A 17,096-nucleotide genomic window follows, 5' to 3' on the forward strand; every position below is an offset into this window, starting at 1 on the left:
TCTTGTAGCTGGAGACTCATAGCTTCACTGTGATACTTGTCTCTCAGGCTGAACTTTTATTGGAAACTTACTTTTACCTCTCTTAACACACCAATATAGGACAAAGTGCTGCATAATGGGGCTTCTTACCCTTCCTGTTTTTATTTCAGTTATGCTTTGTGTGGCGCAAGGAAGTCCCCAACTTCGAAGAGCGAATGATCGTCAAGGACAGTGCACCTACACATTCACAGTTCCAAGTCCTAGGGAAGGAACCTGCACAGAACCTGGAGAAGCAATGACAGCTATTTGGGAACTACAACGTGAAAACTCTGCTGTCAAACAAGATGCTGATGCTTTGAAAATTAGGCTGAGCTTATTGGAGAAGGTGATCAACAGGTTATTGGGAGGTGAAGGAGTTGGACAATCAACTTCTGCACCCCACTCTTTCACAGATGCTCAGATAGAACTGCAGAGGCTGAAGTTGGAAAAGGATGAATGGGAAAGTCAAAGGGGTAGTCTGGAGATGGCTTATTCAGACCTTCTGAAGGAGAAGTCTTCTTTGGAAGAAGAAAAACAGAGGCTAACTGAGAGGCTAGAAAAGGTGCAACAAAGGCAATGTCCTCAAGTTGTCGAGACATCTAGGAATAGAGATCAGCCAGTACCTTCAAAACAAGGTGAGCCTTAATGTCACCCAGAAATAACTATAACTGCATGTTTTTGGTCTAATATGACATTGTCGAGAGCTCATTTTGATGAAAGTCTGCCAAATTAAGCTGCAGGACTAGTGTAAATCTTAGAGAGTGCCAACATCTAAAAAGGATCTAGTTCCAGACTGAAACCAACGCTTACAAGTATGCAAACCAAATAAACATATTCATATAACTTTCATTATGTAATGACATCTGGATCATATTTAGGAAGTGACGTGTATGGTAGGCTCAGTCGTATGTAGAACAGGTAATATGTTACTTTTTTTTATTGTATTCAGTACTCTGTGGGAAGCAAGACTTTCTTGTGATCATCTAAGATTGTATTACAACAATGATAGGTTAAAAATTAGTTAGGGGTTGTCTGGGGTCTTTTTTTTTTTGAAACAGCACCACTCTTGGCCATAGGCTGTCCTTGGTAGTGCAGCTCGTGGTTTCTGAATAAAAATTAAAAAAAACACTTAAAACTGATAATGCTTACCATGAATTGCTAATTTGACTATTGCTTAGTTCTAGAATATAGGGACATATGTGTAAAAGGGATTGTCTGGCTTTTTTTTTTTATAAGCTTTTAATTTCTGTCCCCCTCCCCGCCAGACCTAGGAGTCAAGCATATTTACCTGCTCTGCGCTGCATGGTTCTGGCTCCTTCAGTCCATTGCTTTCTTTGCCTCGCTCGCGTCCCTGCACGTAAACTTCTGGCAACCAAGGAGATCACATGCGCTGCTGCAGCGATGATGTATCCCCAAGGCGGCACGTCACTCAGTGATGTGCCACTTGGGAGGCATGCCACCTCTGCTGCCAGGCAGTGGTGCATATGGCCTCTGTCTGTGCTGGAAGTTTACATGCGGGGACCAGAGCGCGGCGAAGAGAGCGGTAGACCAATGGAGCCGGAAACAAGCATTGGAGAGCAGGTAAATAATGCTAAACTCCACAGGTCCCGTGGGTAGGGGGGCAGAATTTAAAAACTTATAGGAAGCCAGACAACCCCTTTAAACGTATACATTCATATTAGCCACATTCAAAATTAGCAATCAGCGGTACGCATTGCCAGGATTAAGAGGTTTGTCCTGGATTGGAATTTTTTTTTTTAAGCTTTTCATTCAGAAACCATGCCAATCTGTATGTGTGCTGTGTCTGCTATTGCAGCCTGGCTTCATTCACTTGAATGGGCTGCAATACCAGACACAGCCTATGGCCAAGTGTGGTGCTGTTTCTACACCAATGGACTTGGAACCATGCAGCGGGTAGCAGGTAAGTATGCTTGTCTCTGTAGGTCCGGAGGGGGGTATGTGAAGAATTTAAAAGCGCATAAAAAGCTGGACAACCCCTTTAAGCCTCTACAGCCAATTGACCTCAATTTGGCAGGCTTTTTTTGTTATATTTGACCATTGTACAGGTGTATTTTCACTCACACAAGGAGTTAAGACTGGAGAAAATGTTTGCACTAAATGCTTGCAGTTTGACATGTCATCAAATACACCTGTCACCTGGGGAGAGAAGGGTCAGCAAGTTATGGGGTGAAAAGATCGGCTGTTAAAATCTGATCTGTAAACCAGGAACTCATACCTCTTCAGTGTTTGAACCTTTTATCACATCACTCCATTAAAAGGGTTTTTCCGGATTCAAAGATGAACCCGGACATATCCCCTTCTTCCCCACTCAGCCCCTCTGACAGGAGCATCGGAGCATTTCATGCTCTGATCCTCTCCCTTGCCCTACACTGTATAGCCCAGGGCAAGAGCTTTTTTGTTTACAAACTTACACTGCTAGGCGGAGGCTTCTGCACTGCTAGGCGGAGGCTTCTGCACTGCTAGGCGGAGGCTTCCGCACTGCTAGGCGGAGGCTTCCGCCTAGCAGTGAGCCCGGTGACGTCACTGGAACTAATGGGTACTCTTTAGCACTGCTCTAGGATCTGCTGAAAAAGCATGAGATGCTCATCTCAGAGGGGCTGCCTGGGTGAAGAATGGGATATGTCCGGATTCAGCTCTGAACCCAGACAATCCCTTTAAGCTCAATCCTATATTTTGTCCTAAGTCTATTTGTCCTTATTTCTCTATGCTGTGCTTGTTTTATCCGATACAGATTTGTTACAACCCTAATTCCTAACTTAGTATTAGTAACCCATGTGCTGTTTTCATGCTGAAGTACCTACTGTGTGAACACGTTTGTAAACCCGAAAGCTGGCAATACACATTAGATAGAAGATGGTTGATGGTTGAATAGCACTGGAACAAACAATCATCGGGTTAACAATCTTTTTGCTGACACGGCCATACACATTTAAGTCCATATTGGATGTTAAATATTCAATAAAAACTGTGTGGCCGATGAATAATTTCTCTGGGAACGTTCCTTCCTTGACTGAAAGATTTTTTTTGGACGAAAATTTGATACAATGATGGTCAGTCACTGGTTGGTTAACGATTATTCGTTGTTAAATTTCACCCGACTAACAATAATGTAGGTTAAAATCTTTCATTTCGATCAACTGTAGACTAACATGTATGGCCACTTTAAAGGGATTTCGCAAGAATGGGGCGGATTCTCTTGCGTCATGTGATCATTTGTCATGACGTAAGGGAAGCCGGTCCCTGCCGCAGACAGTGATTGGCTGTGATGAGGTCAAACAGGATGTTGACATTGAGGGAGCCTAGTGGAGCATCGCAGCTCTAGAGGAGAAGAAGCGGGGAGCCAGCCCCGGAAAAGCAGGTAAGTAATCTTCTCTTTACAGGTCGGGCAATATGAAGGGGTTTGCTGAAACACTCTTTCACAACCCCTTTAAGGGGTTGTCCAGACTTTATTAAGTGATGGCCTATCCTCAGGATCAGAATAAGCTGTTCGGGGGTAGTTCTATTGCCAGAGGTTGGTGCTGTAACTACACTTGTAGAGGAGGGAGCTTGTTACTACAGCACTGTTCCCATTAAAGTCAATGGGGGCAGCACTGTACTAACGCATTCTCTCCATTACACGTTTAATGGTGCTATGTAATTCTGACTCCAACGAACAGCTGATTGGTGGGGGTGCGGGGTATCGGACCACTTAGTAAAGGCTGGATAACCCTTTTAACACTCATCTACTGTAAGTAACCCCACACATCAATTATAAAACATGGCTACACAACCATATACAAATCAGAAGGTAGAAAATGTATGAAGATACTACCATTAACATTCCGGCCTTACACTGCAATAATGCCAGTGCACATGCATAGTTTTCTTTATACTACATAGAGCTACATAGTCCAATATATTACTGGGTCTATGATCAAAACAGATAGGGCAAGACACATCCATATTGAATCAATCTGCTGTTCATATCCCACAAAGTAGCTTGGAATGATGTGCGAGGACTTCAACAGAGTCAAATATAATGATCAAAATAAATTTATTTTAAGGCCTATTTTATTGGATTTTTTTGTTTTTTTTCTGATCACCCATAACAGTTCCAAACACACATAGAAGGGTAGACTGAAGGATACGGGGACATGACGTTCTACAGCTTTTGAGTCTTAGGTTGACTGACCTGTTTATTTATACGACCCAACTGATTTACCCCTGGAGGTTACGTCAAAAAGATCATGACCTGCTCATCATCAACAAATTCATTGGGTTGCAAGCAGTAGTAACATGATACAGGACATGCCTCAAGAGAAGCCCATATCTTGTGTCAGCAAAGAATTTATAGTCTCTGATTATGACTGTACAAGTCCTCAACCCAGCAGAGTGTCACAAGTCCATTTAACCCTACTAATAGAATTTTAATGTCATTCACACAGTCATCTGACCCCAACCTAATTTATCTTGTTTATGCCAAACTTCCTATTAAGAATCAGTCTTTTTGTATTCGATAATAATCATCCATCCACAGCACGGTGTGGCTCAGTGGTTAGCACTGTTGCCTTGCAGCTCTGGGGTCCGAGGTTCGAATCCGAGTTCTCCGGTTTCCTCCCACATTCCAAAGACATACTGATAGGGAACTAAAATTGTGAGCCCCATTGGGGACAGCTTGATGGTAATATCTGTAAAATGCTGTGGAATATAGTAGCGCTATACAAGTGCATAAAATATATAAATGGAGAGAAGCAAAGAGGAGACTCCTATTCTCCATATTTTTTTTATCATAGAGTCTTAAAGAATCTGTGAGAATATAAAAGAATCAGAGGCACATTGAGGTATAGTATGGGCCCGTAGCAGCCTATAGGTTCCACTGTATGGATTTGTACAACACATATCACCTATATAGCAGCCCTGCATATGGGCCCTTAGATCTCAGGCTCGGCAGAAGAACACATTCATGTCTACTTTTCATTACGGCATAAATTCTCCCTTATCATTGCAAAAACAGGTCAATTAATTTACTTTAAAGTCATCTTCACATAAGGTTGTCTACTGAAGGACCCCATAGGCCCTGCTGTGGCAATGTCCCATTATTATGTCAAGACCTAGACCTACATGTCCATGTTCTTGTCCAATGCTGGAAATATATTAGATTGCTGTTGACAAATTGAGAATAGAAGGATGTTTGAGCCAAGCACGTAACAATGTCCCACATCCTCTCATGACCAATGTGCATTTGTCTCTGGTCAACCTTCAGTCCAATTCCATTCAATAGATAGATTAGCCATGTTCAACATGTCTTCACCTTCAATAGTTTTCCCTACTGGGGATGCTCTTGATGTACTTTTTGGTGCTATAATGTCACACAGTAATTCTATCTCTTTAGTTTATTGCCACCAAACACCACAACTGTTCACTGCTCTGATGGCATTAGTTCCTTATAAGAATTACCACAACTGTCCTCTTTCTCATTTCCATTGCCTTGATCAGCAATTATCTCCATTTTTTTTCATTAGATGAACCAAAACAGTCTTACATCCAATTCTAGTCAACTTATGGGAAAAGATAAGATGCAACTAAATGGAACAATTGGTGTGTCCATGCTGTGTATTGGGTCTTCCATAGACTAACCATTAACCAACAGGATTGGTGGTTTTGAGGAACACTGAACATTAATAAGAAAATATCTTTATCATCCTTTTCTCTCCTTCTGTATATACACTTTTTCTTCATATTTTCTTCTTTTGTCCTTGATAATATTTTCTTAATCAATTTTCTAAAAAAAGTAAAGTTTTAATTTACCAGTGTGACAAATGGGATTAATCTTGCCACTTTGGCATTAGTGTTCATCAGTGGCGTACATAGAGAAGTAAGGGCCCTATAGCAAGGATCAAATCAGGCCCCCCACACAGGACAGAAGGGTTTCTGCCTAAACCCCTTTCAATGACCCTTGGGCCATTTTTCAACGGCCTCATTTTCTAAAAGTTGTTCCTTTAGAGGTCCAAGTTTTCACCTCCAGTAGAAGAGGAGATAATCCCAACCAATACTGGGCCCCCTCTTGCCCCGAGCCCCATAGCAGTCGCATGGTCTGCCGCTATGGCAGTTACACCCCTGGTGTTTATGTAATTCTTTGGCAGTCAACCACCAGGTATCTGCAACTTAAAATAATAACACGCGAGTAGTTGTGATCAATGTAGGTCCAGGTGCTGAGACCTCCACTGATAGCTAAAATGAGGGCACAGAAGTGCTTAAGTTGTTTTTTTTACTTCCATAACTTTAATATTTTTCAATTCAAATAGACGTATGAGGGCTAATTTTTTGCGGCACAAGTTGTACTTTCTAATGGCACAATTTAATATTGCATACAATGTATGGGAAGCTTGAAAGAAAACCTAGTTGAATTGGAACAAAAATGCAATTTTACCAGTTTTATGGATTTCGATTTTTACAGCGTTATGACAAGGGATGAGCAAACTTTTTGAAGTTCAGGTATATGCTGAATTGCGTTATGGATTCCGTTACCACGGACCATAACGCAATTCCATGATGGAATGCATAACGGAATGCCTTTAGAAGTCTATGGCCAGCAAAACGGAATCCATAACGCAAATCAGACTTGAAGTTTGCTTACCCCTAGTTATGACGTTAACTTCATTCTGCGGGTCAGGACAATTACAGATATACTAAATTTATACCGTTTTTCTCTTAATACTTTAAAATCATCACCATATTTTGACCTCCATAACTTTTTTTTTTATATGTGCCGTGGTCGTAATTGAGGGGTTTAAAGTCTGCGTTTGCCATTATCACTGATCACGCACTATGGCACTGGTTGTCTACTGCAGTGTTTCCCAACCAGTGTGCCTCCAGCTGTTGCAAAACTACAACTCCCAGCATGCCCGGACAGCCTTTGGCTGTGCGGGCATGCTGGGAGTTGTAGTTTTGCAACAGCTGGAGGCACACTGGTTGGGAAACACCGGTCTACTGCATAGAACAGCAGGCATCCTGTGGCTGCAGCTCCCGCTCAACTCCTGATTGGGCACCATCTTTAAAGACCATCTGGCATATGTGTACTGTGTGCCCAATGTCACTAATGGGTTAATACTATGACAACCCTGATGCCAAAAGTGTACAGCAGTTTCTAGAGTAGCTAACAGCATGGAAACCAAATGCAGGAGGCCCAAGAACAACATATGTCTCCCAGTCCACTGGTTGGGGAACACTGCCTAAAGGTGCTCATACGTATAAAAGTTGGGAAAATCTGACTATTTCAGCAGGACCAACAGTCTTTTATGGGGGTGTGCACACACTATCCCCTTATAGATGATATTGGAGGAAAGAGATCAGGCATCTTGAGTTTTGATGTGAGATAAGCCACTACCAGAGGTACCTGGCAGTTCACTTCCGTCTTCCCATTGAGAACATGTGTATGTTTGGCCAGGCCGAGAATGGGTTTGGGAGAGTCAAAAAAATATATAACTGTTGGGCAAATGAGCGCTTGGTGGCTTTGGGGTTATTTGCAGCCTGTCTGTCACTAATTAAACAATATTACTATGTTATTCTGTCAATGCTCTAATTGTTTGCAAATCTTTCATTTTTCAGAACCCTCTGCAACAGGAAGTCGTGGAGTGGCAGCCAGAAAATCCTCAGTACAAAGCAGGGGTGGACCCTCTGAATGTAAGCTTATTCAATTCCTCCTCACCATCATAGGAATAAACAGAATCAGAATGACAACGTTTGCCATCAGTAACACATTTTTAGTTGAGAGGAGAACATGCCAATGTCATAATTTACATAGTTCATGCCTTCAACCATACAAACTCAGTGAAAACCGGTAAATTTATTGCAAGCCCAATCGCAGGTTTAACATTTCAAAATATTAATGGATTAAAAGATAAGATGTAAATTCAATAATATTTTTTATTTAAAAGACCTAAAGTACTCACATTATAGAGATTATGCGCTTTCTACATTATTTCTTCCATTTTTAAGGTCTTCTTTTAGCAGTGTCTCTTTTCATTTTCTAGTGTCTCGCTGGGGAGCAGACGGGGTGGGGTACCAGGAGCTGAAATCAGAGCTGACAGCACTTCCGGCTTCTAGAATGTTACCAGAAATTCACTCAGCAAGTCAAGGACCAGAGGACACGGGAACAGATGGTACAATTTTTTTTCGGAATGCTTGTGTCAGACAAAAAAAAACCTCATCACACCACCCTTACAATACATTACACCAACCTTACATTAAATGCTCCATTAGCATTTCCTAAAAAGACAATGAAAAACTTGGCCTTAAATTGATTTTCTGAAGTGGATGCTATGAAATAGCTATGTGTATCATGTCTTGGCAACAGGGTATATATTGTTCAGTCTGGCAGTCATCCTATTCTAGGCAGTTCATCCAAATTGTTTGTCTGCAAATCTCATTAATAAAAGCTAATTGGAAATGTATATTTCTCTTCTTTTCCAGGATGTGGTGAACTTACATGGCTTGGCGAACCCACTACTTACAGAAAGGCAGATAATATAGCAGGGAAATATGGAGTTTGGATGAAAGACCCTGAACCACCATCTCCCTTTACCCTGGACACTATTTGGAGAATAAATACTGTGGGGGCAGACATACGTCAAGTTTTTGAGTACGAAACTCTTGATGAACTAGTAAAAGGCTATCCTACCAAAGTATATGTTGTACCTCGTTCCATGGAGAGCAATGGGGCCGTGGTATACAAGGGCTCTCTCTACTACGTACGCCGAAAATCTAGAATATTAGTAAAATATGATTTCAAAACAGAAACGTTAGCAATCCAGAAGGAACTTGTTGACGCTGGATATCATGGTAAATTCCCTTATTCCTGGGGAGGCTATACAGATATTGATCTGGCAGTGGATGAGATGGGTTTGTGGGCGATCTATAGCACAGAAAATACTAAAGGATCTATAGTTATTTCACAGTTAGATCCCAAAACCTTGGAAGCGAAGCAGAGCTGGAACACCACAATTCGGAAGCAGTCCGTGGCTAATGCTTTCATGGTGTGTGGCTCACTCTACACGGTTGGGAGCTATGCCTCTCCAACCACCACAATCAATTTTGCTTTTGATACTCACACAGGTGTCCAGAAGCAAACTAGCATCCCATTTCAGAATCTCTATGGCTACACCAGTATGGTGGATTACAACCCAACTGAGAAAAAAATTTATGGCTGGGACAATTATAACATGGTGGCCTATGATGTTAGGCTTTCCAAAATGTGAGTAAACATGGAAGTGGAGAATCATATGTGAAAAAGGCAGGGTGGGAAGACTGCCGGTTGGCATGGGGGACATTAGGAGGGAGGGGGTTAGCTTTGCTGCAGAAAAAAAAAAAAGAAGCCAAGAACTAAGAGGAACTACCTCTCATGCACGTCTCCCAATATTATCTGTGCTTTAGCCACTGAAACATGTTCTTCCTTGCAGTGAGGTACCATATACTCAAGCGGAAGTGGGGAACAAATAATGCTTTGTAACGTTTGTGGCATTAGGAGATACAATCAGAAGGCAGAACCTAGAGCAAAATCATGCTTGTATTCGGAATCTGAAAAGATTTCCCCATAGGCTAGTTATGCTTACACAGTTTATTGGATACATATAGAGAACTGGAGTAACCGGCCACCAAGCATAGTATGTACTTCCATGCAGGAAAAGTCTGTAGCACCAAATCTTACCTCTTATAAATCAATCCCTTTTAGTCAAAGGTACACATTTTGTGAAGATTGCTAAGCCATGATCCTTCTTGGAAAGACAGAATAGTAAATAAGAATGGGAGTCATCTCCAACATCACTGGGATATCATAACTATCTCTGCAACTCTTAATAGATGCTTAAAGGGGTTTTCCAAGTTCTAGATATTGATAACCTATCCTCAGGATAGGTTATTAATATCCAATTGGTGAAGGTTCGACACACCCTGCAGCCACCGATGCTGGATCTAGCCCTTGAATGGAGTCGGAAGCACAGCTCCGTTCAAAGTGTAGTGGCCGTGTCGGGTTACTGCAGCTCAGCTCCAACTGAAGTGAATGGGAGCCGAGCTGCAGTAACCCAGCATGGCCACTACACTTTGAACGGAGCTGTGCTTCCCGCTCCATTGAAAGTGCTAGGTCCAGCACTGGAGGCTGCAAGGAACAACCAATCAAGAGGGTGCTGGGTGTCGGACCCTTTACTGATTAGATATAACGACCTACCTGTGGCGTGTAAGTGTTCAATATGTCAACCAAGCTTTTGATTTTGTGACAGCAGTCATGTAGATTGATGAAACAAAGCCTGATTGCTCTGAATTCTGCACCAAGGTCACACCTATTTTAGTAAGGGGCTACAAGCAGACTAATTTTATGATTAAACCTCATGACATCCACGTTGTGTGCCACATAAAATCTATTTCACCACCCAGTCACTAGTTGCAAAGTGGTGTTAACCCTTTACTAACGCAATGCTGCTGGACGTCTGTGTAATAAGGGATTTATGCATCAAGTAAAGCACGTGCCTCTACAAACCTATGTATACAAAGTGCACTGTCAAATATATGACCCTCAGAATGTAACTGTATATTGTTCAATCAAACCTGTACCCTATAATAAAGGTAGAAAATACATTTATACATTTTTAGTTTTCATCCTACAGCAAAAAGACTTACTAATACATTCCAAAGTAATGTTACGATGCAGATATTATCCTTACTACAGGTTTTGTTATGTAGATAAATATATGAAGAATCTTGTTCTATCAAAATTGGTCAAAATGTATCAAAACAAAATGCAGTTGTTGCTTTCAAATATCTTGTATATTATAAGAATAAAGACTATTTTCTACTGTTTATCTGGCGATTGGTGTATTTGTTGAAATGCTTTGTTTTCAGGCAGTAAATGCTTTTGGGTCTATTCACATGGTGCAGTAGCTTGTCAGCTAGCATAAGTACAGGCCTCTTTCACACTACTGTATGGCTATTTCAGTGTTTTGCAGTCTGTTTTTCACGGATCCGTTGTTCCGTTTTTTTGTTTCCGTTCAGTTTTTCCGTATGGCATATACAGTATACAGTAATTACATAGAAAAAATTGGGCTGGGCATAAAATTTTCATTAGATGGTTCCGCAAAAACGGAACGGATAAGGAAGACATACGGATGCATTTCCGTATGTGTTCCGTTTTTTTTTTTTGCAGACTGTTGAGGAACGGTTGAGACGTATGCATATATATCCATGCATGCCTGCAAACACGTGCGGGCATGTATGGTATATATGTGCATACATTAGACATAGCAGCATGGGACAATGTGCGCAGATGTGCCCAGCATCTGCGCACGTCTGCCCATGGTGATCCCTGTGGGAAATATGTGAGGTAGGGGCTGGTGCCCCCTTATGATGTAGGGGCTTGTGATGTAAAGGCTATTGTAGGGGCTTGTGCTCTCTGATATTCCCCAGGGGCTCATCCATGCCCCTGTGGGAATTCATATATGTATGTGCCCCCTTAATAGATATATGAGTATTACACTCACCGGTAATCCGGTTTCCTGGAAGTCTCCATGACAGCACAAACTGAGATTGCCTTCCTCTGATAGGACAGGAAAAAGCACACAGAGGTTAAAACCCCACCCCCACCCCTCATCGCCAGTGTATTATAACAGGACTAGGACAAGGGGTAGAACATAAAGCTAGCCAAATAGTCTATTGACAGAGAAAAAAAAAAACAAGGGCGGGACAAAGTTGTGCTGTCATGGAGACTTCCAGGAAACCGGATTACCGGTGAGTGTAATACTCATTTCCCCAGTCGTCTCCATGACAGCACAAACTGAGAACTAACAAAGTAACTTAGGGGGGGACTACAGCACCTAGGACTTTACGTCCAAAGGCCAAGTCCTCGTCAGCAAACACATCCACCCTATAATGCTTGGTGAAGGTGTGGGCCCTCTTCCAGGTAGCTGCCCTGCAGATCTGTTCTAACGAAGCAGAGGCTCTCTCAGCCCAAGAAGTGGAGACCGATCTAACCGAGTGGGCTCTAAGGGATGTAGGAGCCTCCTTGCCAGAAGCTCTATAGGCCTCAGAAATGGTGCATCTAATCCAGCGGGATATAGAGCTCTTAGCTGCCTTCTTACCCTTATTTGGACCTGCAAATTGGATAAATAAATTTTTATCGATACGCCATTCCTCCGTGGCGTGCAAATAATGAAGAACTGAACGCCTAACGTCTAAATTGTGGAATCTAGATTCCTGCTCGTCTTTAGGATTAGGAAAAAAAGACGGGATAACTATATCTTGCGACCTATGAAAGGAGGAGACCACCTTAGGGAGAAAACAGGGGTCTAATTTGAAAATGAGCTTGTCGTCTAGCACCTTGAGGAAGGGTTCCTGTATGGACAGGGCCTGGAGCTCGCAAACCCTCCTTGCAGAGGATATGGCCACTAGGAAGATGGTTTTCAGAGTGAGCCACTTAATAGATAGGGAGAGCAGAGGCTCAAACGGAACATCTGACAGCCCTAAAAGGACAGTGTTGAGGTTCCATGGTGCGACCATATTCCTGACTCTGGGTTTTAGTCGATCTGCCGCTTTCAGGAATCTTGCTACCCAGGGGACCTCATAGAGGCTGGTATTATAGAGGGCCCCCAAGGCAGACACCTGAACTCGCAATGTGTTAGGAGCAAGACCCAAATCCAGCCCATCCTGGAGGAATTCCAGGATAAGCGGGATATTAGGGGTGGACCGGTTGAACCTGACTCCTCCCCAGGAGGCGAACTTCCTCCAAACCTTGAGGTACGCTTTGGAGGTGTTAGACTTCCTACTGAGTAAGAGGGTCTTAACTACTCTCTCAGAGAGCCCTAGCCCTAGCAAGAGGGATTGCTCAGAATCCAAGCGGACAGCTTGAGGAGGTTGGTATTGGGGTGCGGTATGGGACCCTGGGTTAGAAGACCCTCCTCCGGCCGGAAACGAATGGGATCTTCCGGGCTGAGGGACCTGAGGAGCCCGAACCAGCTTCTCCTGGGCCAGAATGGGACCACCAGAATCAGTCTGCACCTTTCGGACTGAAACTTTTGGAGCACTCTTGGGATTACTGGTATCGGGGGAAAGGCGTAGACAAGGCCAGTCGTCCAGCTCTGGGTAAAAGCGTCTATTGCCACACATGGGTCTCTCCGATTGAGGGAGAAGAAATTCTGAACCTTGCGATTCTTTGCTGATGCGAACAGGTCTAGGATGGGATTCCCCCAACGGTCCCGAATTTGTTGGAAAGCGATCTGGGACAAAGACCACTCGCCTGGATCCAGACTTTGCCGACTGAGGTAATCCGCCTGGAGATTCAGGGATCCCTTTAGATGTACTGCCGCAAGGGATTGTAGATTCTTTTCTGCCCAAAGGAAGATTCGGTCTGAGAGCCTCTGGAGATGACCGTGTCTTGTTCCTCCTTGGTGCTGGATAAAAGCCACCGCTGTAGAATTGTCCGAATGGACCAGAACGTGGCGATTTTTGGCCTGTATTTGGATGGACCTGAGGCCTTCCCACACCGCACGGAGCTCTCTGTAGTTGGAGGACATCTCTCTCTGGTCCTCGGACCAAATCCCCTGGAAAGTCTCCGAAGCCGTGAGGGCCCCCCAGCCCCAAGAGCTGGCGTCCGTCGTGAGGGAAAACACACTTTCCTGCCTCCATGGAACTCCCGATTCCAGGTTCTTTGCCTTGAGCCACCAGCCCAGTGAAGCCTTTACCTCCCGGGACACTGACAGCCCCTGGTCCAGGGATGATCGATACCCATTCCATTGCTTTAGAACCAGCTTCTGTAAAGGCCTCGTATGGAATTGGGCCCAGGCTACCGCGGGGATGCAGGAGGTGAGATGGCCCAGCATTTCCATGCCCTGCCTTATTGAGCAACGGGACTGTTTGGTGAAGTGGAGGACCCTTGACCTCAGCTTCTGTACCTTTAGCGGAGGGAGAAAAGATTTTTGAAGAACTGAATCCAAGAGAATACCCAGGAATACCTTCCGATGGTCTGGGAACATGTCAGACTTCTCCCGGTTGATCAACCAGCCCAAGTTCTGGAGGCGCGAGAGAACCACCTGGATGTGTCTGTGAAGGAGATCTGAGGATTCTGCTACTATTAGCAGGTCGTCTAGGTAAGGGACGATTATTATCCCCTCCTTGCTTAGGGAGGCTACGACCTCCGCCATCACTTTGGTGAATATGCGGGGTGCCGATGATATGCCGAACGGGAGGCACTTGAACTGAAAGTGGCAAAGTGTCCCGCCTTGCTCCACCGCGAACCTCAGATATCTTCTGGAACGGACCTGTATTGGGATGTGGAAGTATGCGTCGGAGAGGTCTATTGTAGCCATCATAGACCCTCTCTTGATGAGCTTCACCGCTGACTTGACTGTCTCCATCCTGAACTTGTGGTAGGTGATGTGTTTGTTCAGGGGTTTCAAATTTATGATGGTCCGAAAATTGCCATTCGATTTCCGGACCAGGAATAAGGGGGAATAGTGACCCTTCCCCAAATCTCTGGCGGGTACCTTTTCTACTGCCCCCAGGCGTAATAAGTTTCTTACGCCCTCGGATAAGGGAGACTCGAGGCCCCTGGTGAGCTTGGTCAGGACGAACCTCTGCGGAGGAAGGGAATCCAGTTCTATAGTGTAGCCATGTTCTACGATGCCTAATATATATGGATCCGTGATGGTTTGCTCCCAAACCCCTAGAAAGGAGCTGAGCCTTCCTCCGACCGGGATGATGTCATTGTTTTGATGAAGAGGGAGAGGGATCTCCCCTGTTGGGATTAAGGAAAAAACCTTTTCCTCTCCCGCCTCTCGTAAATCCGCGACCCTCGCGGCTCCTCCTATCGGCCCTGGGATCCTGCTGGGGCCTCCGAAAAAACGGTCTCCTGGACTTGGATTTGTCCTCTGGAAAGCCCTTCTTACGGTCCGTGGCATTCTCAAGGATTTTGTCCAGGTCGGACCCGAACACGTACTGACCGTGAAAGGGTAGGGATATCAGCCTGTTTTTCGATACGGAGTCGCCCGACCAGGCTTTAAGCCGTAGTACCCGTCTGGTGGTATTGGACAGAACCGCCGTGCGGGCAGAAAGCCTAACCGATTCTGCAGCGGCATCGGCAAGGAAGAAAGTAGCCTTCTTCAGAAGAGGAATACTATCCAGGATCTCCTCCCGAGGGGCCTTATTCGCTAAATGGTGCTCTAGTTGTTCAAGCCACACCGCGAGTGTACGAGCCACACATGTCGCTGCTACCCCCGGTTTTAGGAGAGCTGCTGTAGCTTCCCAGGTTCTCTTGAGCAGACTCTCGGCTTTCCTATCTAGGGGGTCCTTGAGCTGCGCTGCGTCCTCAAACGGAAGGACCGTACGTTTCGCTACCTTAGCGACGGGAGCATCCACCCTGGGAATGGTCTCCCAGTCGGCACAGTCCGCTTCGTCGAAGGGGTATCGCCTTTTGAGGCCCCGTGGGATAAAGGAACCCTTCTCTGGCTTCTCCCATTCTGCCCGTATCATCTTCTGGATATTGTCCGGGACCGGGAACACTGATTTGTGCCTCTCCCCTAAACCCCCGAAAATCTCCTCCTGGACTGACTTGGACCTCTTAGGGACCTCCATCTTAATAGTAGCCCTGATGGTTCGGATCAATTCTTCTATATCCTCTGGGTTAAAGAGGAATCTCCTGTACTCACTACTTTCCTCCAATTCCTGAGATCTAGCCGAAGTCCCCGCATCTGACAAAACAGAGTCGGCCGAGTCCAGGTCACTCCCGGAGTAGTCCAGGCCTCTGGAGGAGGGTGGTCTGTGGCCCTGACAGGGCTGGGGTATAGGGGAGGCAGGGGGGTCCCTAGCGGCCAACGCTGATTGGACCTCCGTTCTGACCAGAGTCTTGATCTCCTCCATAAAACTAGAGGACTCTGCCTTCACCACGGTAGAGGTGCAGTCCTTACACAGTAACTTGGACCCTGAGGAAGGAAGGCGCTTAGAACAGACGCCGCACTTCCTGGGTTTGGATTTAACAGAGGAGGTAGACTCCTTTTCTCCCTGCAACACACAAGGGAGGAAAGGGCCAGCCACTGCAGGGAAAATATGCAATAAGAAAAGGTGCCAGCAGGCTACTCACACCGCCCAGAGTGGTAGGGGGCTCAGGACCCGAGCCAGTGGTGGTAGGGGCGCTCATCCTCTCAGCTCCCGTCCACTTACGATGCTGTCAGCAGGTAGGGTGAATCGTAGAGGCCTCAGAGCGGTCCGAATCGGTGTCCCTTTTGAATTTGGCGCCGGCTGCGGCCTCCGTGACGTCACGACGCTGGCCACGCCTCCCGGCGTCCGACGTCATCACCTGGCGACTGGAGGGAAGCGCGTCATAGCGTCGCTCCAGCCGCCCTACCGCACTGCTTCAAGCCCGCCTGGGCCGCCGCAGAGGGAATTTCGCCGGGGTCACCATGAATGAGGGTGACCCGGGCATAGACCGCACCTGGAGGAGGGAAGAGCCGGACCCCGGAACCGACCTCCGGTCTAACGGATGACCCCCTGCCGTAGCAGGGCGAGAAGAAAAAAGGTAAAAACCGAAGAAAAAAGGACTAGGGAACCCAGAAGAGCTCCCAGCACCTCTCTGGCATTCCTTCCTTGTCAGGACAGGAAAAAAACACTGGCGATGAGGGGTGGGGGTGGGGTTTTAACCTCTCTGTGTGCTTTTTCCTGTCCTATCAGAGGAAGGCAATCTCAGTTTGTGCTGTCATGGAGACGACTGGGGAAATCCTATAATGCCCCCTGTATCCTATAATGCCCCCTTATCTGTGCCCCCTTATATATCCCCTTATATAATCCCCCTTAGAATGTATTAGTGTATACATGTGTATGGATGTGCCCCAAGCATCAATACACATGTATATTCTATATATTCCCCCCCCTCCTACACCTGAAACCAGATGCATCGGTGTGAATGGGCCCCAAGCATTCACACCGATGCAATCTGGCTAATTGCATCAGAATGACCGGACAAGGGTCCGGTCATCCTGATGGATACAAAGAGCTCAGATTCAACAGAATCTGAGCCCTTTGATATAATTGTCGCCAGCGCCGCT

At 45.3% G+C, this 17,096-nt stretch overlaps 1 protein-coding gene and 1 long non-coding RNA gene across 2 annotated transcripts in view; one reads left to right on the forward strand and one right to left on the reverse strand.

The window, feature by feature from the left end:
- MYOC (myocilin) lies at window positions 1-10,867 on the forward strand. The gene is made up of 4 exons (XM_040408290.1): window positions 1-653; window positions 7,627-7,701; window positions 8,052-8,180; window positions 8,491-10,867. The coding sequence occupies exons 1-4, from the start codon at window positions 116-118 to the stop codon at window positions 9,273-9,275; spliced, it is 1,527 nt and encodes a 508-aa protein (XP_040264224.1). The 5' UTR covers window positions 1-115; the 3' UTR covers window positions 9,276-10,867.
- LOC120979501 overlaps window positions 8,586-17,096 on the reverse strand; it is a 19,927-nt gene continuing 11,416 nt past the window's right edge. The window contains exons 3-4 of the long non-coding RNA XR_005774302.1: window positions 11,921-11,929; window positions 8,586-8,596 (exon numbers count right to left, since the gene is read on the reverse strand). This is a non-coding gene — a long non-coding RNA (uncharacterized LOC120979501). The remainder of the gene's footprint in view (window positions 8,597-11,920; window positions 11,930-17,096) is intronic.

Source organism: Bufo bufo, chromosome 9 (assembly GCF_905171765.1).
Source record: "Bufo bufo chromosome 9, aBufBuf1.1, whole genome shotgun sequence".
Taxonomy (NCBI): Eukaryota; Metazoa; Chordata; class Amphibia; order Anura; family Bufonidae; genus Bufo; species Bufo bufo.

Bases quoted from the DNA above. Each gene is read 5' to 3' on its own strand.
- MYOC (XM_040408290.1), top strand. From the start codon at position 116: ATGGGGCTTCTTACCCTTCCTGTTTTTATTTCAGTTATGCTTTGTGTG. The intron at 654-7,626 runs GTGAGCCTTAAT...TTCATTTTTCAG, and splicing joins GCCAGTACCTTCAAAACAAG to AACCCTCTGCAACAGGAAGT. The intron at 8,181-8,490 runs GTACAATTTTTT...CTTCTTTTCCAG, and splicing joins AGAGGACACGGGAACAGATG to GATGTGGTGAACTTACATGG.